The sequence below is a fragment of the Eublepharis macularius genome, chromosome 9 (genome assembly GCF_028583425.1).
Source record: "Eublepharis macularius isolate TG4126 chromosome 9, MPM_Emac_v1.0, whole genome shotgun sequence".
Lineage (NCBI taxonomy): Eukaryota > Metazoa > Chordata > Lepidosauria > Squamata > Eublepharidae > Eublepharis > Eublepharis macularius.
The window spans coordinates 81,282,547-81,305,989 of record NC_072798.1 but is presented as its reverse complement, the minus strand read 5'-3'; the positions used below and the strand labels follow the sequence as shown (position 1 = coordinate 81,305,989).

Here is a 23,443-nt window from a genome sequence, read left to right as displayed (position 1 = left end):
CTGCACCGCCCCCCCACCCCCAGGCAGTTACCTGCCTAACAATTAGACCCTGGTGGCAGGGTTCTAGTACTCGTAATAGTTTTGTTGGAAAAGGAATTTGGCAGCTTTTCCTGCAGGAATGGGAAAGGCTGCACCCACCCAACTATGAAAGGGTCCCTTTGCATTTGCTTGCCATTGCAAACGCAGTAGCCACACAAGTGGTGCATATTAGATTCATCACATCTTAATGAACCCTTTTAGCTTATTAAACTGGGCCGTTTTCACACTACTTACTTGCTTCGGGAACATCGTAAAACATAGCGCAAAAAACGTGGACGATAGCGTCTTCTCGCAAGAGTTTTGCGCAACATCGCACAAAACTCTCGCGAGAAGACTATCTTCCGCGGTTTTTGCGCTATGTTTCGCGATGTTCCGGAAGCAAGTAAGTAGTGTGAAAACAGCCCTGGTTTCAGGTATTTCCCTCTTTATTTTTTTTAATTCATCCTCGATGCAAGAAATTGCTTTCTGATTCTACTAAAATACAATGGCTGCAATCAGAGTGGAAGCTTCACCAAAAGCCAAACTATTTTGTATGCTGGAACAACAGAACGGAAAAGAATAACAGAAAGGAAAAGAGAATTCCCTCAAGAGTCAACATTCAAACCTAAAAACCCAAATTCTGAGATTTGGGTTTCTGCCTAAAGTCTCCTGAGAAAGGAAGCCGAAATTTAAAGGGAGCTGCATGAAAAAAAAATCACGTATTTATCTCACTCTTTATTCAGGGAGTTCAGGGCTCTCCTCTCCTCCATTTCACCTACACAAATGGCCTTTTAGATTTGGTTACACTGAAAAAGAGTGACTGGACCATGGTCACCTAGTGAGTATTAGGGCAGAGCAGGCTTTTGAACCCAGTTCTCCCCAATCTTAATCATAAGCAGGGCTTTTTTTCTGGGAAAAGCGGTGGTGGAACTCAGTGGGATGCCCTCGGAGAAAATGGTCACATGGCTGGTGGCCCCACCCCCTGATCTCCAGACAGAGGGGAGTTGAGATTAAGCACGTTGCTGACTCAATATCTAAGTTTCAGTATATCATTTGAAGCCAGTGATGTGTAGTGGTTAGAGTGTGCAAACTGGATCTGGAACATCCGTGTTCAAATTCTCACTGTGCAGTGGAAGTTTGCTGGGTGACTTTGGACCAGATACTCCAGATGAGGCCTGGAGGTCTCCCACAATCACCAGTGATCTCCACAAAACAGGTATCAGTCCCCCTGGAGTAAATGGCTGCTTTGGAGGGTGGATTCTATGACATTATACCCCGCCAATTTCCCTGCCCTCCCCAAAACCTACCCTCACCAGACTCCAACCCCCCAAATCTCCAGGAATTTCCTAACCTAGGGTAGAGGCCAGTGGCCATATACAATAAATTTACCCACCTATCCTAACCTAGGATTGGCAACCCTGCACTGACTCTCAGATTACCATACCTCACAGGGTTGTTGTGAGGGTGAAATGGAGGGGTGGAGATCGATGTACGATGCTTTGGGTCACCATTGGTGAAAAAGGTGGGGAATAATAGAAATATATAAAAATGCTTTATTTTAGTCAAATGTGTGTGTAAAAAAAAATCCTGATGTTGATTTTTCTACCTCTAAAAGTCAAAAGACGGAAACCTGAGAATGAACCGTCCTTGTCTAATGTCAATCCTCTTGACCTTAAAAGTGCTGTACTGGCAATAAAAAGCCCAAACAACCATTTGCCCACAGACATGTGAATCATGACACTGTGGATCAAAGCAGGTATAGATAAAGGGCTGTGCGGCATTTGTTCTAGGTTTACCGCTCCTCCTGACACCTTTCCAGAAACTCACCGGAACCAAGTTTTATCAGAAAGAATCCCAAAACAGTGATCAGATATTTTTAAAAATGAAAAGGATCTAACAGCTTTCAAGCTAACATACAGTTTTCCAAAAAAGCAATAAATAAAGTTAATGCTAAACCGAAGAAGATGCGTGTACAAAGTTTATGCGTAGCGCAATGGAATATTTGAATCTGAGTACTTCACAGATTCTTTTGGGGTAAAGTTAAAGGTAGTCCCCTGTGCAAGCGCCGAGTCATTACTGACCCATGGGGGGACATCGCATCAGGACGTTTTCTTGGCAGACTTTTTGTTAATGGGTGGTTTGCCATTGCCTTTCCCCAGTCATCTACACTTTACCCTCAGGAAACTGGGTACTCATTTCACTGACCTCAGAAGGATGGAAGGCTGATTCAACCTTGAGCCGGCTACCTGAACCTGGCTTCCTATTTTTTGGACCAAAGGTGCTTCCTGCTCCAAAGCCCAGTTCTTGCTGGGTGACCTCAGGCCAGTCACACATGCTCAGCATAACCCACCTCACAAGGTTGTGAATATGGCATGGAGGACAGGTGAATAATGTAAGCTGCTTTGGGGTCCATACTGGGGGAAAAGGCAAGGTTTACCTTGACAAAATGAATCTGGCCACCTGGTTACAAGCCGTGGAAATATTGTCCACTGCAAAGGACTGTACATAGGTCTTCCTTTGAAATCTCCCCAGAGGCTTGTGGTGGTATAAGACTAATTTGTGAGTTCAGGGGCCATGTAACTTTTCTACTTCCGCATTCACAGCTATTCCCAAGACAAGATTCTGAGAGGCAGCCCAAATAGAAGGTGTTAGTTCCAGAACAAGTGTTTGGATCAGCACCAGCACATGTCCTCATGTACGGCACAGTCTCTGGAGTTAAGGGCTGTGTAATTTGGGGTGATCCAAAGATTGGTTTGGGGTGCAGAGGGCTTGTATTTTTCCCAGTTCCTTATTCACAACTGTTCCCAATACAAGCGTCTGGGAGATGGCCCAAATAGGCAGTCTTAGCTCCAGAACCAGTGTTTGGATCAGCATCAGCACACATCCTTGTGTAGGGCACAATCTCTGGACTGCTAGGCTGTGTGATTTTTGGTGAGCCAAACATTTTTTTCGGGTACAGCTACCCTCCCTTTCTGCTTATTGATTTGTTCTGGGGGCACCCTACTTTGAAGCTATTAACTCAAGAACTGGGCTTTGTAGGAAGCCCAGAATAGGTCCACTTAGAGAGCAAAGTCTGCTGAATATGGCAGTGTATGGTATGTGCTCCTACAAACTTTATTTTGAGGTGCAAAGCTTTTCAATTTCCCCCAATATTTGTCTTTGTCTTTGTGAATAAGAAACTAGCAACTGTGACTATGGAACTGGGAACCAGATTCAGCTTCTCCTGTCACCCAGATAAGCCCACTCGATGTAAAGGCATGACTTTTGCTCAGGGCTCATTTCAAGGGGGAACTCACAGGAACACAGTTCCAGCAGTTCCCCCAAAGAGGTCACAAGTCAAGTGGCCCCACCCACCTGACTTGGCCATTTGGGGCCCGTTTCAGCCTGGATTGGGGCCAAAATGGCCCGGATTGGGCTTCTGATGGGTGGTGGATCACTCTCCTGCTCAGCAGCGGCCCGATCCTGAACATTTTGGGTCCCTTTTCAGCCATTTTCAGCCCCTTTTTGCCATTTTGGGCCCAATTTCAGCCCTGAATGGCCAGGATTGGGTCCTAAACAGCCAGGATAAGTGATGTCAGGGGAGTGTGGCATATGCAAATCAGTTATGCTAATGACACACTTCTGGTGATGTCAATGGGCATGGCATATGCTAATGAGTTATGCTAATGAGTTCCTCCAGCTCTTTTTCTACAAAATGACCCCTGCTTTTGCTTCATCTTTACCTCCTGAAACCCACCAAGTCCTCACATACCTGAACTAGATTCATGAGCTTTCTCCCCCCCTCTTCAAATCCAAAGGAAAGAAAACCAGTCACCTGAGAGGGCTTCAAATAACATGCCTAAATAAAGAGTGGCTGCCCTTTAGCAGTCGCCCATCCATCAGCCAGGCAAGGCTTGCTTGGGCGGGGGAGCAGGCTACGCAAAGGGAATGGCCTGGTCCAAGAAGTAGAGCCATTGAACAAGATTGTGGTAGTTACCTACAATTTCTGAATGATGGTTAAACAAAACGAATTGTTTATGTTTATGGCTTAGGTTGACAGGAGGGTTATTGGATGTATGAATTAAGTGTGAATTGCATTGAAGTATACACTCTCTTGCCTGTCATTCTCTCTGCCCCCCACCCCACCCCAATATAATTTACCCATGGTTATCCCAGTGTCTGTACTTCTGATTTCAGTGGGTTTTTCAGAACATGTAACTCTGGGTTGCATTGCTGTATCTGTTTTATCAAAAGCAGTAATTGGCCCTTTCTGACTTTACACATGTAACTGCATCCACTTCCTTGTATATACTATGTTTGCTCCATTAATCTAAGCACAGTGGGCGTTTGTGGGACAAAAGGGCAGCTCTCCTGGGAATTCTTCTGTAGATCTGTGTGGAAACTTTGAAAAAAGAAGGTAAATAGCCTTTGAAAAGCTAAATTTTAGAAAACTATTCAATGGGCTTCCTGCCAAGTTAGGCTAATGTTTATATTGATTTTGGTGCTTTTACTTCAAGCGTTTCTGCTCGTGCTGTTTTCAGGTAGCCTTGAACTATCAAGATAGGGTTAGTCTTTACAAGTCACATTTTTGGTGAGGTGGCTGGTGGGGGGATTTTTTGCTCTCAGACAAATGTTTCTGATGGATGGATGTCGAGAATAGAAAAGCCCTTATCCCTGCTAACTGCAGGATGGAAGGTCTCTTCTATTGTCATAGAGACACAGTGTGCAGGTCTTTCAGATTTAATTTAAAGACAGCGTTTTCATGGACTGGGGGGAGGGAGAGAAGGAAAAATATGATAGAAAATAACAGCTGCTTTATTTACTACACCTTTTATAATGATTACTATTTCTTCAGTTTTTTTGATGAATATTTTTGCATGTTTGAGTATATTGCCTAGGAGTTGTATAAACTGCCACTCACTCCACCGATAAAAGGGGTCTTTTAAGATTCAACAATTGGCCCCTCGTTTTATTTCTGAAGGACATAACTTATGAATGAGAGTTGTCAGACATAAAGTGCTTTATTAATTAAATCTTTTTCTCGTCTTACTTCTCCAGCTAAACCAACCCAAGGGGGGGGGGGGAATACACAGCCACCTTAATTATAGAGAAGACAAAAAGTATCCTTCACATTCCTTTGCTTGAATAAGAATAAGAATTCAATGCATCTAAATAATAACCCCATTAGCTGCTTAACTCAACAGCGTACATGGGAAAATTTTCAATACCATGTGTAAGAAAGTGTTGATTGGGTGGATCATTTTCAAGGTTTTGTTCTTCTGGTTTTCAAAATGATAATTTTAAGTAAATCCGATCCATCGGGGTGAGCTGCTTTGTACCATATATGACTTACGACAAAAGTGCTGTGTTCATATACACACTAATGCTGTTTTTGTCTTCTTCAATGCAGCAACAATACCATTCAAAAATAGACGACTTGATTGAAGAAACGGTGAAGGAAGTAATTTTGCTCCTTGTTTCGAAGGTAAATGTGTTTATGCTTTGTATCCGAGAGGCAGCGGGAAGAAAAAAACTGTTTCCATATCTGCTTTCGGTGAAGAGGAGGCTTTTGTTCTGTATTTTACCCGTTGCATTTTTAAAGGAAAACAGGCTTATCGACTAGCACTCCTTCAGTTCATCACGATATTCACAGGTTTAAATGGGACCCTTGTTTCTGTGCAGTGTCTGTTAATCAGATATATTTCTTTTGTGTTTCATGCAATAGCACCTCGATTAATTACTGGCATCCAGCACCATCGTGTTTTTTTTTTAGAGTATTAGGATTAGCTTTTAATTAGGGGCATCACTGTTACCTAGCAGATCAAGAAAGCAGGGCCGTTTTCACACTACTTACCTCGGCCGTTTTCACACTACTTACCTGCTCCCAGAACATTGCGAAACATTGCGCAAAAAGCGTGGAAGATAGCATCTTCTTGCAAGAGTTTTGCGCGACATCTGTGTTTTTTGCGCGATGTTTCGCAATGTTCGGGCAGCAGGTAAGTAGTGTGAAAACAGCCCTGCTCCCGGACAGCACAGCACAAGCTAGGAAATGGTTGTCTTGAGTCAAAGGTTTTTCCCACAGGCTGTCAATTACTTAAAAAGAAAATGGTGGCCTCAACTCAGACTTGATTTGGGGATCTCCAGGAAGCACTATGCTTCAGAGCCTCCTGCATAGCATCTCATCTGTTGCTTCTGGCACATAGAGAGTCATTCTCCCTGGTTCCTTCTGCTTCCAAGCATCTGCTGAAACCTGGCAGTGCATAACTCAACTCAGAAGTGAAGGTGATTGCTCTCCAAGCAGGTAGAGCTGCCATGTGTCAGGGGATGCCATTTCAGATTTTTGGTCCCCACCCCGATGAGGCATTGAGCATTAAGCTGCATGTGTTAGGCACTGTATACAATCTATAATTAATTTTTTAGAATGAAAAGGTATTCTTATTTCGAGTCAGTGAGATCTTAGAATACCAAAGATAAGACAAAAACTTTTTGGAGAATATGGCCAGATTGCCCTAGAAGTAACAGCTCCTCAGCTAGACTCTTCCTGAAGCAGTGATCTTGCAGGTTCTGAAGACCTTTCTGATGTTCTTGGCCTAATTTGAAGTCTTTGATCATTGGCTTAAAGACTTCAAATAATATCGTCCATGAGTTCAGGCATCTAGTAGCTTCTGGGGAGGCCACAGAGTCCAAACTGTACTTTAAACAGTCCAAAAAGGTTGTGTGGAAAGATCTAAATAAATCTATTATTTTAAATAGCAATAAAATATTAATTTTAATAAACAATATCACAAAGTAAAGAGGACATATGCAACCTTGTTTCTAAATACTGCATAGGATCAAATGCATTTCAACAGTGTCTTCATCAGTGATCCATTTTCTCAAATAATATAAAGTACCCCTATGTTAGAGATTTATAAGTACACACAAAGAACTTAATGTTCAACAAATCGTTCGTGCAATACTTATAAAATAAAATTTCAGAAATGATCATAATAACAACAACAACAACATTCGATTTATATACCACCCTTCAGGACAACTTTATGCCCACTCAGAGCGGTTTACAAAGTATGCCATTATTATCCCCACAACAAAACACCCTGTGAGGTGGGTGGGGCTGAGAGAGCTGCAGAGAGCCGTGACTAGCCCAAGGTCACCCAGCTGGCTTCAAGTGGAGGAGTGGGGAATCAAACCCGGCTCTCCAGATTAGAGTCCCACGCTCTTAACCACTACACCAAACTGGCTGATGAACTTCAGTTGTCCTGTTTACCAGATACTTCCAGTATTCCTTTTATAAACTAATTTCCAATTAGGATTGTTAACTCCAATTTGGGAAATTTCTGGAGAATTGGGAGTGGGGCCTGGGGTGGGTGGGGTTCGGAGAAGGGACATACCTCACCGGAGTATAATGCCATAGAGATTACTCTCCAAAGTAGCCATTTTCTTCAGGGGCCCTCTGTCATCTGGCAACCCTATTTCCAATAGACTTACCATAGTTAATTAATCCACTAAATAGTTTTGTGGAAGTACTCACAGAGTTACCATGGACTACCATAAAAAGATAAAAATATCTTGCCAACACTGGTTTGCCATCGCCTGGCTAATAAAAGGACATATCCCGAATTATCAAGCATTCAAACTAGCCGGTATCTCAAGGCTTGATAAAGCCATTGTAAAACTTGGCTTTAAAAAAAAAAGTTGTGTAGGCTAGTTAAAATAAGACAGGTATTTTCCAGACTGGGATAGGCATGTGAAGTTCCCCTGTTGTTACTGCGGTTGCCAGTATAGCGCAGTCATAATAAGACTTCCACACGGGTTTCCCCGTTATTTCCCTGCCCTAGGCCCCCAGCAGTGCCCACTACCAGGGCTTTTTTAGGTTTTTTTTTTAAATCAGAAATGGAATGTTGTTATATCAATATACTATATGAGTAACAGATTCTTTGAATTCCCAGCATCATTTTTTTAAAAAAATAGGTAACTCTTTAGCCCCTTTCAAATGAAGTCTAGGAATTCAGAGAACCTGTTACATACAATATCAGTGCAGTCCTAAAGAGTTACTCCAGTCTAACTGGAGTAACTCTGCTTAGGATTGCACTGCTGTTGTTATAACATTATATCATTATAATAATACTCAGTCACCAATTTGTTTTTAAAAGCCGCTGGTAGAAGGGAGAGAAAATGACCACTGTGCGGAAAATGGCTGCCACGTTGGTTGGAGCTGGAAAAATCCTAACTTTCCCAGCCATGTGGCAGCCCCCCCTCTACACTCTGCTGTGATCTTTCCCAACACTTTGGAGTAAAACAGGCTCTGGAAAGACCTGGGAAAGCCTGGGAAGCCTCAGGAGGTCCTTGAATGCACTTCAACAATGCTATTACATTTTTTATTATTTACTCCATTTATACCCTGTTCCCCCCCCAGTGGATACCTGAAGTGGCTTCCATTGTTCTCCATGCTTCCATTTTATCCTCATAACAACCCTGTGAGGTTGGTTAGGCTGAAAGTGTGTGACTGTGCAACACATTTATTTAGAACTATACAAAACTACATTAAATATTCAAAACCTGGGAGAGGGAGATTGATTGTAACAGTATTTTGTCGAACGCTTTCACAGCCAGAGAACGTTAGTTGTTGTAGATTTTCCGGGCTGCATGGCCGTGGTCTTGGCCAAGACCATGGCCATACAGCCCGGAAAATCTACATCAGCTAACTTTAACAGTATTTGCTGAAGTTTGACTCCAGTACAAAACAACAGAGGAACAAAATACTGAAACGCACCAAAAGATTCCCAGGGGACGAAATCTACAATGAACCACTAATAAACGAAATTATCAGTCAGTAATTCAATACAAAATATTTATAAGCAATTTTTCCGAACTAAGACTTACTGAGAGATGCCTGCCAGCTATCACGGTCAGATGTTCACTGTTATTTTGAATGATGGGTGTATAGCTTATATCACATATTGTTCATATCACATTTATTATCGGAAAAAATGCTTATAAATATTTTGTATTGAATTACTGATTGATAATTTCGTTTATTAGTGGTTCATTGTAGATTTCATCCCCTGGGAAGTTTGACTCCAGGCATGTTTATTCCAATATGCACGTTTCTGAACAGAAACCATGCATGTCAGGATTATTCCACCTTGGGGGCATTCCATGTAAAATTACAACAGAGGATCCATATTTTGGTGGAAAATGCTCTTTTGAATCAATTTACTTCCTGGATTTTCCCATCCACACAGGCAGTTCCATTCATGAATCAACTTCCTCCTGTGCTGTCAGCAGAAGTATACCTCTGTAATTTTTTTTAATTTTCAGTATGAATTGATTACATCATGATGCCAGGAATATCACCTAATGGTAGAAATAGAAATGTATTGTGGCATATTAGCAGTAACTTCAGAATTTCCCCCCGAAATGGTGACTATGGCAAGTAGTTCAAAGGCTGGCAGCTAGAACTGCTTTCTAACACATCCTGAAAGTAGATACAAAGACCACAAAGAGTGGATTTCTGTCTTGCCCAAAGGCAAAAAAACAACAACCCACCCTTCAACATTAACCCCTGGAGGAAAAAAAGAGATAGTAACATAATTTTGCTGCATTTCATGTATGTAAAACCACCACTAACTCCCCAACCAGCTGCTAGCTGAACATTCAGAATCAAATTACTCTGTTTCTACAGTCTTCTCCTGTCTGACTCTAAACTGATCACCTCAGCCTGGTTACTGTCACCCTCTATCTCAAGTCCAAACTAGACATGAAGATTGTCACATATTCTCCATGGGGAGTGTCAGCCATACACCAACTGCTGGTTCCCATGGTGAGATCCCTCTAAACATGCTGTGGGGCCCTGATTCTATGCCACAATCCTGCCCAGAATTGAGACTCTGTGGCACTTTTTAGCACCTGGTAAAAAGACTCTGTGAGTCTTGAGACTCTGTGGCACCTGGTTTTACAGCTTGGCTCTCCATTACAGCTGCAAGACCAAGATGCCTACATTTCCCATCAAAACTTGAGGGAAGCTGACAAGTGTCCAACCTGTGTCAGGCGTCACTTGTAGCTTGGCTCTTAGAGGGAGTTTTCCATGGGAGCCACCAGCAGGCATCTGGCTGCCACTCCCTATGGAGAACGCATAACAAAAGTCATGGCTAATTCAACCCTCACCTCCTAGCCCCTTTTCCCTTCCCAACAGTCGTTCCCTCCCTTAGAACTCAAATCTCATTGGCTTGGGTAGATTCAAATAAATTACACTAATGCCATCTCAGTCAGCATTTTGCAGAAAGCATCCTACCTGGTATTGCTAGTTGAGCGCACTGCAGATATAAACAGTCCGTTGATGCAATTAGTTAGCATCCCGAAGAACTTGGATCACATCTAAAGTAGGACTTCTTCCTAGTTCTCCAAAACAGAGCAAAGCTCATGTCTTCTTTCTTGGTATAGATCGTGTATGCTTCATAGATAATATTGTAAAATAGTTTGATACACAGAGGAGACAGGTTAAAAACCAAACTAGATTAAGGATGCGATGAGTGCCATTCACTACTGTTGCTCCTTTATGCCGTTAGGAGCCCAGATTTGTTGCAAGGTGAGAGACCCTTACAGAGAACAAGGAATATGACACTGTTGTGACACTGTTAGAGTGGCCATTAGCAGCATGCCAAATGGAATTTTGTCCTGTCCTCTCACTTGTAAAATGCTGCTCCTATTCTTGGAATGAGCGTATAGATGTCAAGCAATTATTCTTTAAAACACTTCATAGACTCATCATCAATCTCTTCACATATAAGCGGGCTTGCGATAGGGATGGCAGCTAGTCGTACTACAGTACTGAATATGTGTGCATAAGTTTTGGTCTTTAGTTTTATATTTTCCAAGCCCACTGTCAGGCTCTGGATGACAGGATATGGCAGACAGATCTCTGGATCATTATAGCAAGACACAGGTCCTTGGTTAAATGACTTTTATTCAGAAATCAGATCTTTTCCATATTCAAGTCCATAGGTCTATTTAGGAGAAGGCAAGCGTCTAAGTAGCTAGAGTAGAAGATTGACAGGAATGACCACATGGGGAAAATACATCTGTTTTCTACCCCGCTTTTCCTTCCCCTCCCAATTCCAAACAATCTTTTGCCGCTCATTCTTTGTGAGAACATTTTACATATTTGTGCTATCACGATGCGTTGCTAGGATGATATGCTAGGACATATCATAGTCTGAGAAGATACAAGGTCATAAACATTGGAGTCTGACAGATAACCCACCTGTGAAGGCCTGAGAAACAGAGCACTAGCAAAATGAAATTGAATTACATTAGGATCATGTTTACAGTAACTGGACTAAGCCTCAGAATCAGAATTAAAATTGGCATGGATGAATGGGTGACATGACATACATGACACCCCTGAGTTTCTCAGTTTTGTTTTAGGTCCCTTGTGACATGAACTGCAAACTAAGAGTAATGGAGGATTGGGGTTGTTAAGTACCTTTGGGGGAGGTAATCTCTTAAAATAATTTCATTCATCAGTGCAGGGCCTGAGTGAGCAGGTCTGAGTGCAGGGTCTCATTAGTGGTGGGTTTATATCCCTTTCCAGCTCTGCCTCTTGCAGGAAGTAGATCCTTACTTGATGTACTCAGAGCCAAACTACACATTATGCAAAAGATGCATAAACATACTTTACTGCTGTTTTTTAATAAAATAGCTATAGGATTATGGACGTAGGAAATCTACTGACATTGATGCACAGTACAAATGGATGCTTTCTATATAATTGCTGAATAGATTAATTGTAACCCTTTTTATTGCTTTAGATCTGAAAGAGGGTTTGCCAGTGTATAGCATTTTTATTGCACAGCCTCAGCCACAGGAAAAAATGTTCTCTTTCTCAGCTGTGCGTGTCATTTCATGAACCCTTTTGTGTCTGTGTGACTATTTAACCAGCGCCTCTTAATGTAGTTTGTTGCAGTGTTGGAAAGCGTACTGTCTAAACTATCAAGGTATGATGAAGGCACTTTCTTCTCATCCATACTTTCATTCACTGTAAGTATATGAGCTCTTTTGCTATTGATTATTGAAGTCCACTTAGAGCTAATAGTTGCCAGTTACAGTATTTGTTTCTTACTTTCAAATTTTTTTAAGGTGAAAGCGGCTGCAAAATATGTTGATGTTCCTGTAAGTATGATTTCCCCCTCCCCGCAAAAGTATTACTTTTGTAAATCGTTGCTTTCCACCGTGTGTACGTTTCTTTTTTTCATGTGTTACCATTGCACTTTCCTTTAGAGGTTCATTATAGCTTTGCACAAAGTATTTAAACAGATACAGTCTTGCCCCTCGAGGGCATTTCATTTCCCTCATGCACCTCTCCAAGCAAAGCTTGGAAAGGTTATTCTCCGTGCACTTTTGCAGTTGCAGAGAAGTGAGGATTGTAACCTAGGAACTGTTTCACAGGGGACCATGTCGTCATTTGGGCCGTTGCGCCAAGGCTTTTGCTCCTTTGGGTTTCTCAAGAAAACTGATGCTCCTTTGACATTTTCCTTGTAGTTATATCCATGTCTGTGAATATCTTCTTGTGACCGTTAGGCACTCCTGCCACCATTATTCAGATGAAGCTAAACAGTGAAAATATCAAGAGAGTGTGCAGTTCAGATCCATGCAGTCCTTTGTCTTGCAGTCTGTCCTCTTAAGAAAATCCCAAATTTATCATCTGCTTTTTAAAAAAGTTTTTAAATCTATCATTAGGTATATACTACTAGTTTAAAATTCTTGTTCCTTTTGTCTCTCTTCTGCAGCTTCTCTTTTTTCCATTCCTTTTGTGTTTTTCACTTTACTTTGCGTACTGGGTTGAGTCACACAGTTGGAAGTACGGACATGTTCTTGCAGCTGCATATATGACAGCATGTGCATTGGCCATACCAATGCTGCTTCACAAGCACAGCGATAAGCAGACCCCACACCGCATTGCACTCGCATGTTTCTACATTTTTAGTTGTCCTTGCATAACATTAGATATTATACTAAGTTTACTACGATCTTACTCTGAGGTATATACCCAGGGGAATTTCTCATGCTTACAGTTTTGTACTTTAGTGTTCAATGAAGCATATGGGAATTGTCCTTTAGTAAAGCAGGTAGGACTTCTTCTAGAGATTCTTGTCAGCAGTTCTCCAGAATGCTCCCTTAGGACTGATTTCTGCATTACAGAATACACAGGTTGTGTCTAGTACTGTGTCCTTCGTCATTCAGATTTTAGCAGCACCATATGTGAAGAAGGGACTTCAGCTTTCTATCATCTTTCGGACTTTTAAAATAATTATTTACATAGTGTATGAACAGGATCAAGAGAATAATAAATGTTTTCAGTTTAAAAAAAATCACACTTTCCAACTATTTCCCAAAATTAGTTAAAAATCAAAACATTGTAATAGCCTCGGGCAGTGAGGGGGAAGCAGAACTCCTTCTCCATGTGAGCCAAAGTTGCATTCCAAATGGGGCACTGTGTTTATGGGAACTGAGGAGCTCACATGTTCAGACACTGGGGGCCACAGACTCAATCTCCATCATGTGGAAATCAACCCTTAGAATTGCTCAACAGCAAATAAGAAAAAGATTCTGCCCCAGGAGATACCATATGGAATGATGAGTTGGTTTGAACTCATAACTGGGTATGCGAGGGCTTTTTTACTCTTTTTATTCTCTGCTCTTATGACTACAGTCTTGAGCATCAACAATACAGAAGAACAGAAAAACAATTATAATGACAACAGCAAATACTAATAATGATAACGACGGGTATCACCAACACAGCTGGAACACCGAGTTGTCCTGATATGGCTATTTGTTAGATTTGGTACCATAGGAAAAGAGTGTGGCTACTGCCAAAGTAATATTATGATCACTTCCAGGCAAAAGAATCTTTAACTTATGGTGGGCTGGGACACAGACCAGATCATTTACAAAGGGAGAGACAAACATAGTCCTATACCTATGGAATTTTGGACAATCCAATAAACGATGAAGCAAGGTATCAAGGCTTCCTGTGGTGCAGCTGTATAGTCTGTCAGCTAATGGGATCCTTCCAAAATGGCCAGATAGTTCTGCCATTGGGACTGAATTAAGATGAGCCAACATAAAGGCTCACCATTATTTTGGGACCATCAAGTAGTTGAGGTATGCTGGGCTACATTTTGAATATGTCATTCCCAAGTAGAGAAGGGAACAAGCTGTGCAGGCCAGGATTCTAGTAATGGACTCATCTAAAGCATAAAGACATCTCAAAATCAGATTTCTAATAAAAGTCAAACTGGGGCAGTCAATATCATTAGGGGAAATCCCCAGCCAATCCAGATGGGAGGTTACCAGAACTGGTAGTGGCTGAAGGGTAGTTCTGTTTGGAAAGTAGAAGCCCATGAATGTTGTCTTTCTTGAGGCTCACAATTTCTTTCAAGGGGACTGCATATCCAGAGTGTTCTTTAAACGATGAATAAGATGTGCTTTTAAACATAGGTTTGAAAAAGAAGCAAAGACTGAGCAAGGCATGTCAAATCAAGAAAAAATGGTCTGGGCTGCAAAGAATTTCACTACTGCAAAACTTACTGATATGAATAGGGGTTGCACCAGCAGAGGATTCTAAGGATTTTTAACCTCCCTTTAATGTTTGATCTTTCATTTTTGGTATGCCAATATCTTGCATTCTAGCTGAAAAAGAGCTAAAAGTTGCATGGCAACCTATAGAATACGAGAACCAAGTCATGAACATCAAAGAACTCCTACATTCTCATCTTCATTCTTGGAGTAATCCGGTGGTTCTCACTTCCTCTATAATTTGCCATATTCAGTGTAAAAATCCACACACGCACCGCAGAATGTCTGTTTCCCTTCTTTCTTTCAGACAATGTCTATGGTACCTCTCCAAAAGACCTGATCAAAGAAGCTTGTAAAGTAAAAAACAATACAATAGTTCCTTGTACAAATGGGGGGGGGGGAATAAGTTATCTAAGGTTTCTCAAAAGCCTTCCACCATTCCAGTGCATTATGGGGTTTTGTAAAACTAGGATCAACAACGTTAAATAAATGTCTCTTTTTTGTGATGCTTTTATCTGTGACCCATCCTGAGCCTGCAGAATAGGGAAGGATCAAAAGAAAAGCAAATAAATGATCAATGTTCTCAGAACCAGCTTTTAACAGAAAGTGTGCTTTATTTTTCAGTATCAAGTGATTGATACTGGATTTTTTCTTATGCTGACTTTCCAAGAAGATACAATTGCTACTAAAAGCATTCTCATATATGGAATCAAATCCCTTTTATTTTTGGTGTTGTTCATGAATCTGTAATGCAAATCAGTGGCCGTTTTCATACGTCGTTAATGTCGTGCAACACTCACGGAACGCTAGCATCTTTATGGCGTGATTTCTGACATCATCATGATATGAAAACAGAATCGTGATGGGGTGACATCAGAAATCGCACTATTGAAGATGCCACCATTCCGTGAGTGTTGTGCAATGTTGCGCAACGTTAATAACAACCAATGTCTCTTTTACACAAACACATACTTTTCCTCCAAGGAACTGACACACACTTCTCTCCTCCCCATTTTTAACCTCGCAACAGCCCTGGGAGGTAGGTTAGGCTGAGAAAGTGACTGACTGACCCAAGGTCATTCAGCAAGCTGCCTGGCAAAGAGGGAATTTGATATGGAAGGCATCACAATATGGTGTGCTGCTATTAATGAGTCTCCGTTGGGTCTCCTTAAGCAGCATGTTCCTGGTTGAAACTTAGATTCTCAGGCACATGGGGAACCAATTCAAATCAGGACTGTGGCATGCAGGAGGCTTAAGCTTCCCTCCCACACACCAGTTTCTTGATGTGAAATAGCCCCAGGGAGCTGCTCTTTGCCTCATTGGAGAATATTGTGTGTAGCCATTGGGCGGAAGATTTTCAGGATGCTACCGGAGAGGCAGACACATGCTCACCGAAGGCCTTACAGAGGCGCATTTTCCCCCTCGCCCTTTGTGGAGGAGGTCTGAACTGCTTGAGTATAGTGAAAAGGAGGAGAATGAATCCATAGTCTGGTGGTCCTAACTCCTTCCAGCTGGCCAAAGACTGGGGGCAGCATTATGCAGTGGTTAGAGTTTCAAAACTAGAATCTAGGAGATCCAAGTTCAGGTTTGCTAGGTGGCCTTGAACCTGTCTCAGTTGGAACCTGAAAAATATGCAGCTGTTTCCTTTAAAACAACAACAACTAAACAGAGAGACTGGTTTGAAGTAGTGAAGCTGAGTAGAAGTTAAATATTTAAAGCGGTTCTCCATTCCCTGCATGATTCTGAGGCAATTTGAGGCTGTATAAGCCTGCAGTTTTAGAGATGGCCTAATCTTTGTCCCATCCAGGGCTCATTTCAAGGGCGAATGTGCAGGAACGCAGTTCCAGCAGTTCCCCAAAGAGGTCACATGTCAGGTGGCCCCGCCTACCTGACTCTCGGCCATTTTGGGCCCGTTTCATCCTGGATTGGGGCTGAAATGGCCAGGATTGGGCCTCTGACGGGTGGCGGATCACTCTCCTGTTCAGCAGCAGCCAAATCTTGACCAGTTGGGGCCCCTTTTTGGCCGTGTTGGGCCCAATTTCAGCCCTGAATGGCCAGGATTGGTTCCAAAGCAGCCAGGATAGGTGGTGTCAGACGGTGTGGCATATGCAAATCAGTTATGCTAATAACACATTTCTGGTGATGTCAAGGGCGTGGCATATGCTAATGAGTTATGCTAATGAGTTCCTCCAGCTCTTTTTCTACGAAATGACCCCTGGTCCCATCTGAGCCCTCAGCTGCTGTTGATGTTCCACTCATTCTGGAGCATAGTTAGTCAGCCTCAGATTGGATTGCCTAGGGTGGAGGTTAGGATTTCTATTCTTTTTTTGCTTAATTTACAAATTGATTTTTCCCGGTGTATCTGCAGAATCCCTCCCCGCTAAAACAGAGATCCCTATTGTTGTGGGTGGACCGTTGTGTGGCTCTCCTAAGCCACACAGGGCCAATCAGTTACCTTTAGAATTAGCAAAATAAACATTCATTTGTGTTCTCAGTAGGAAGGGGAGTGACGTCTAAAAGTATTTTTTTAAATCTGTATGTATTTAACACTCCACCTGTTTTAAAAGTGCTGTATATTTACGGTTAAGTCCTGTACTACAGAAATATATGTTCTTTAACTCTTTCAGATATATAAGATTACCCTTGGAGTGTCAAAAGTGAAGTTAAACAACCAGAAGTATTGACAAATACAATGAGAATATAGCAAGTTTCTAAATTTTCCAGTCACGCACAGCAGTCTCCAAGCAGCCACCTAACCTAACTTCAGGCACATTGGCCAGCGTAGTGTCCTTTCAGCTGTTGGTGAAGATCTTGACGTATTATCTCTATATGCTTTTAATGTCCCCAATCCTTTCACTTCTAACTCCTTGGGTTTTTTTTTTCTGAGCACAAACATGCCTTCATCTCACTTGGTTGCAGTTAAATCTTCCTTTGGAAAAAAATCTCTTTCATCTCCCACTTAAATTAATCATAAGGTAGCTTTTAAACAGCCTTTCTTAAATCTGCAATAGTGTATTTAAGCATTTTGACCTTTTCTTTCTAAAAAAGGCTACTTGTTATATTTTTCCTCCTAGTAGATTGACATTCATTGAGAAGAGTGTGTGTTTGTGTTTAAATCTGTAAATGAGAATGGAGGAATGGACCATCCTACCAGTGAACAGCAAGAAATGACCCACACCTGTGGGATTATGAGAAGGAACAGGAAGTAGGAGCACTTGCCGCAATGTATAATTAAGGAGGAATTTTCTGTGTCTCTCCTTTAAATCATGTTCATCTTGCCAGGTTAACTAGTGATTAACCCCAGGAAAAGTGTATTCTGTGGTTTACTCCCTGGTTTTAAGTTTTTTTCACTTTTCTTTTGCCAGTGTATTTGGTTACCTGTGTTACCAGGTGACACAGTAACCCTATTACAATACATTTCCTGGTATTTTTGTTTTAATGCCTTTAATTGTGGTGTTTCCAGTATTCCTACTTGTATTTGTGCATGACTATGATCAAAATGTCTTGGCTTCTTGTTTAAACTTGCCCCCCCCCCCCAATCCAAAGCATTATATATTAAAGAAAGGCATTCTTCTTATTTGCAATTTGTAAATTCAAGACACTTGCTAAGTGGCAAAGATGTTTTGATGTACTTTTCACTCTGCTGAGGTCATTGTCTATTAATTCAAAAGAAATGCCTCGCACGATTTGATCTTCCTTGTAAAGATTGCCCTGAATTTGCTCACAATTTTCTATCAGCAACAAATTGCTATATATGACTGGTTAAAAATGAAGTTGAATTCATGTCTAATTACTTGAAACTTGATTCACAATAGAAGTCTTTGCACCTTGTGTTGGTTTAGTCAAAGTCCTAGCCCTACTGATTTCAACAGACTTAGACTGGAATCACTCTGCATAGAATTGCACTAGGGTTCATGTGTGGCAACATACGGGTAAAGCTATTCATGGCACAGAGGTAAATAACATCATCTGTAAGTAATATACCATTAAGCCTCTGTTAAAGGGACGGGACATTTTTCTCCGAGTTGTTGGCAACCCTAGACTGCACTGAAGGTTATATTTTGCAGTTTTGGCAGCTGGGTCTCTGCTTGGACTTCCTGTTTATTCCGGTTATCAAGAGCTGCTGTCGGATATTTCCCTGATCGTGGAAGCTAACCAGGGTCGGCCTTAGTTAGTAATTGGATGGGAGAACTTGAACGAAGACTAGAGTTGCAAAGGCAGGCAATGGCAAACCATCTATGTTAGTCTCTTACCATGAAAACCCCAGCAGGGGTCACCATAAGTCAGCTATGTCTTGTCAGCACTCTCCAGCATTAATATCAGACATTATCCACTGGCTTATGATGATGCAACTACCTCTTATTTCAATGCCTAATCTATGATGTCAAGTAAGTAGTTTCCTACCCTCTCCTCAGTACAGCCCCTTCTGTCCAATTCTGTGTTGGACAAAGGCTTTAGTCAGTGCTGTTACACGGTGTCTTAGAGAGGTGAGTACTACTTTTATGACTCTGATAACAGCCGCAGATAGACCAAATTGACATTCTGGAGATCAGAGCAGAGTGGTTCTCCTGTCTTCCATTTTGTCTGCAGAACTATCCTGTGAGGTAGGCTAGGCTGTGAAAAAGATTATCTGGCTCAAGGTCAGTACTCCATGACAGGGATTTGAACCCAGGTCTCCCCAGTCCTCATCCAACATTCTTGCCATAAAACAAGAAGTGTGTGAGAGTGGACAAAAATAAGTTGAAAATTGTACGCTACCTTAAGCAGTTCTCTGGAGAAGCAGCATATATATTTTCCAAATAAATAACTATCACACTAGCTCTCATAATTGGTTTCAGTGCCACTAGGTCCAATATTATGCAGCACTGCAGAATATCCTAAAACCTTCCTCTGTTTCACTGCACTATCACAGGATCTGGATGTAAAAAATCATCCATATTGTTTGTTGGTTTAAATATTTATAACGCCCCCCCTTACCCTAGTGGGGAGCTGGAGCAGCTTGCATCCTCTTCTGTGCCATTTTATCCTCACGACAAACCTATGAGGAAGCTGAGGCTTGGAGAGAATGACTGGCTCAAAATCAATCTTCTATATCCCGTCTGACACACTAACCACTACACAACACTGTGTCTGAGAGGGAAACTACACAAGACAACCAACACATGTTCTTCACGTGTTGGTTTCCCACAAGTTTTCATGGGAAGTATAGTGAGAAAGAACAGCCGCTCAGTGTGATTCTCCACCAGGGAGAAGAGGGAGAGAATCCCTCCTACTGCTCGAGGACCATATTGAGGAGGGCTGTCCAGGAAGCCAGCCCCCTGCATGCCCTCCTCACCTCCCTAGGACCAAGCATAGTCCACTTGGTTCCTTCTGGCTGCCACCAGCACGCTTCTTCCTTGCAGAGTGCAGAGTATATTTAGGAGAGTATGGCGGAGCATGGCGGCAAGAGGGAGCCAAGTGTGCTGGCGGTGGCCAGAGGGAGCTGAGTGGACTATCTCTCTCTGACAAAGAATTGCATTGAACAGCCATTCTTTCTCACTACACTTCCCATAGAAACTTGCAGGAAACCAACACATGAAGAACATGTGTCGGTCGTCTCGTGTACTTTCCCTCTCCGTCATTTTCTAATGTAGCTTTTTGTAGAGGAAGCTTCCTGACTTTTAAATTGCTTTTAGATTGCTTTCTTTAATTAGGATTCTGATTTTTACTTTCAGTGTAATACAATGAACGGGTTGTTGGGTTTGGGTGCCAGATTAAAATCCTTGTTTTATTCATTGAGAGTAGAGATGGGCATGAACCAGAAAAACCCCAAACCGTGCGGTTTGTCGTTCATCGCATTTCACAAGCCACAAACTTTCACGAACCTGCCCCAGTTCACGAACCGGTTCATTTGGTTTGTGAAAAAGTCACATCCAGGTCAGCAAATCATCACTTCCGGGACAGCAGAAGGCCACTTCCAGGTCAGCAGAAGGTCTGCAGGAAGTCCATCCCCTGTTACCTAGGAAACTGATTGATCGGCACCAGGCTGTCTGCAGTGTCGACCAAAAAATGAACCCAATGAACCAGCCTGAAGTTCGTGACGGTTCGTCAGAAATGGGCTCTGATGAACCACCGGTTCGCAAACCACAAACTGGCCTGGTTCGTATTTTGGTTTGTGCCCATCTCTAATTGAGAGCTAAGTTACAGGTTGTTCACAGATGCATGTTTAAAAATCTTTAACAGCGGTTTGGGATGGACGACGAGGATTTGTCAGCTTGACATGAGCCTGTCTTGCTTGCTCCAGGAAAAGGCAATAGTCACTCTTCTTTCCGAGTTTTATCAGTCTTGTTATAATTGCACTCCCTTGCATGAATAGGTGCTTTTTTCCCAGTATGGCTAGTGCTAAGCCAATCAGATTATTCCTTTGGAGACAAACTCCTATCCCACTCTACTGGGCGTTATTAGGGTTTCCAGGCACAGCCTAGCAACTAGTAGGAAATCCAGTGGTAGGGAAATGGGAAGCAGCCATTGGCAATGACATAACATCACTTCTGAGAAAACCCAGAAGTGACATCATGCCTCTCTAGAAATTGCCAGAGACTTCATGATAAAACCACAGAGTTTTATCATGAGTTTTATCATGGTGATTCCTAGAGAGGACTGGTGTGATGTCTGAGGTTCCCCCAGAAGTGATGTCATACTGAGGGCCCTTTTTTTTCGCTCCTGACACCACTTGGAACAGCAGCAGGAAACAAGTGCCAGGGACAGGGGGAATAACACTTCTCACTGGGAGCCTAGGTTTTATGGTTTGCTTTCCTGTTTCAACTCTGACAAGAGATGCTGCCTGAAAATCTGATTTTGAAGTTTAATTAGAAACAAGAACGCCACGGGGACCATAATGGAACTCATGATAGGAGTGCTTAACCCTTTCCTCACTTGCTGCTTTTGTACGACAATCTTCCAATATATGTTTACCTTCATCAGTCTGCATTTGGACTCCCTAGGGGGGAAATGAACTGGAAAAAGGAGAGTTGCAGTGTGAAAACAGTGTTGGAGAAAGAAGTGTAAGCACCTGTACCCGGTCACTGCTTTTGCATTCCAACTTTGCTCTCTTCTTAAGCTGCTTTTGTTTAGAAAATGTAGCCATTGGGGATTTTATTGTGCTTTGGTGTAATGTACAGTTTATCCCTAAGTAGCCTTTTGGCCCTAACTTGTCTCACAAGATTATTTATTTATTACTTTTTTGTCCTGCCATCCTAAAGAGCTCAGGTGGCTTACATGGTTCTCCCCGCCTCCATTTTTGTTTTCACAACAACCCTGTGAGGTAGGTTAAGCAAAAAGAGAATGACTATTCCAAGGTCACCTGGTGAGCATTCCTAAGCCTGGTTTATTGGCTATACCATATACAGAATATATTAGAACCAAGATCCAAAGAAGGGAATAAAATGCAGAGAAGAAAACCACATGCACCGTTGTCCAGTTAGTCACTGTTTTCACTACAGTAATTTGCACTGCTGAAGAATCAAGTGGCTTTTTAAATCCAATGGTAGCTAGTCTATTTGGTAATAAATTTCTGCATGAATAGTTATGGCAGAGTTCTGGACGAGCACTTTTCAACTTCGATCAGTCGATGCAAATCACTGAAAATGTTGCAGAAATATTTTTCTCATAGATTCCAAAATATGTAATTATACCTTCTGAGTGTGATAAATTTAAAAAAAAAACATGTTCTTAATTATGCTCAAAACAGTTTATAGCAACTTATATTGTTCTCTTGAAACGTTTAAAAATGAAGATTATTGCTTGACTTACTGAAAATGCCAAGTAGGAGACATTTTTAGTGGTTCTTAATTAGCTAGTTAATCTGTTTTCACTGGCTTTAAAGCTGAGATCTTTGCCACTAAGTTCATTGGAGTATCAATTGATTTTATTCAGGCACATCTACACAGTAAGTAAAAGTGTTTAGAAGGAAAATTAGATTTTTCATCAATTTATCAGATATAATTACTTTGTGTACACCAGGAAAAAAAGGATAAAGTGTTTTAAAGAACTGTAATTCTAATTGGTAAATGTCACCAGCTGTTGCAATTCTCTTACTTGTGTATATTCTTCTAATGATTAGAGTCTCGTGCCACTAGCTACATGAAAATATATTCACTAGGTGTGAAATTCCCATATGTCACAGATTAGGTAAACATCTCTAAGAAAAAAGGAGAGAGTTTGCTAATGGGATTTTTTTTCCTATTGACTGTTTTCAGGAGGTCCTTAAAAAATTCTGACTTGAAAGTAAATTTGCATGTTTCATAAAGCTATTGAGGACCCAGCATATGTTGCAAGGAATTGCTCTTCAGCATAATACCAGTTTCCAGATCCCTTTCCTTTGTGATGTTTCTTCATTTTGTGTATGTGTTTAATTCGTGTGGCACAGACTTGAAGATGTTGTGTGGAGACATTTACAATGTGGTAACTTTAACCAACAGTGACCTGCCATGTTTTATACAAAATAACAGAAAGGATTTATAACAACATAAAGAAAATTTTTCTGATGGGCTCCAGTAGGAAGCTGTTGTATGGCAATGCATATATTATGTTCCTAATATCTTAACTATGGTTAAAGAGTGGGTTGGGTAATTGGTCCCTCTTCCATTTCCTTTGTAGCATAGATTCTCCCTGCTCTTCCCCAACAAATCTTAACTATGGCTACAAGTTCCATCTGCGCAAGTCTTTTGTTTGTTTTATTTTTATGCTGTTTTCCCCGAGTGGGGACTGAAAGTAACTTACAAAATACAAACACAAAATTTAAATAAACAGGGGCGGGGGATGAAAAATACAATATGCCATATCCTGGATTCCTCCTGGATCCACTGGGGCAGCGTACTCAGGCCCA

The 23,443-nt window shown here is 41.6% G+C and overlaps 1 protein-coding gene across 1 annotated transcript in view; it reads left to right on the top strand.

Moving 5' to 3' along the window:
- Positions 1 to 23,443, top strand: part of CADPS2 (calcium dependent secretion activator 2) — a 474,548-nt gene that overhangs the window by 403,167 nt on the left and 47,938 nt on the right. Inside the window, exons 23-25 of the mRNA XM_054988125.1 lie at positions 5,408 to 5,482; positions 11,953 to 12,036; positions 12,136 to 12,168. Coding sequence (XP_054844100.1) covers positions 5,408 to 5,482; positions 11,953 to 12,036; positions 12,136 to 12,168 — 192 coding nt within the window. The remainder of the gene's footprint in view (positions 1 to 5,407; positions 5,483 to 11,952; positions 12,037 to 12,135; positions 12,169 to 23,443) is intronic.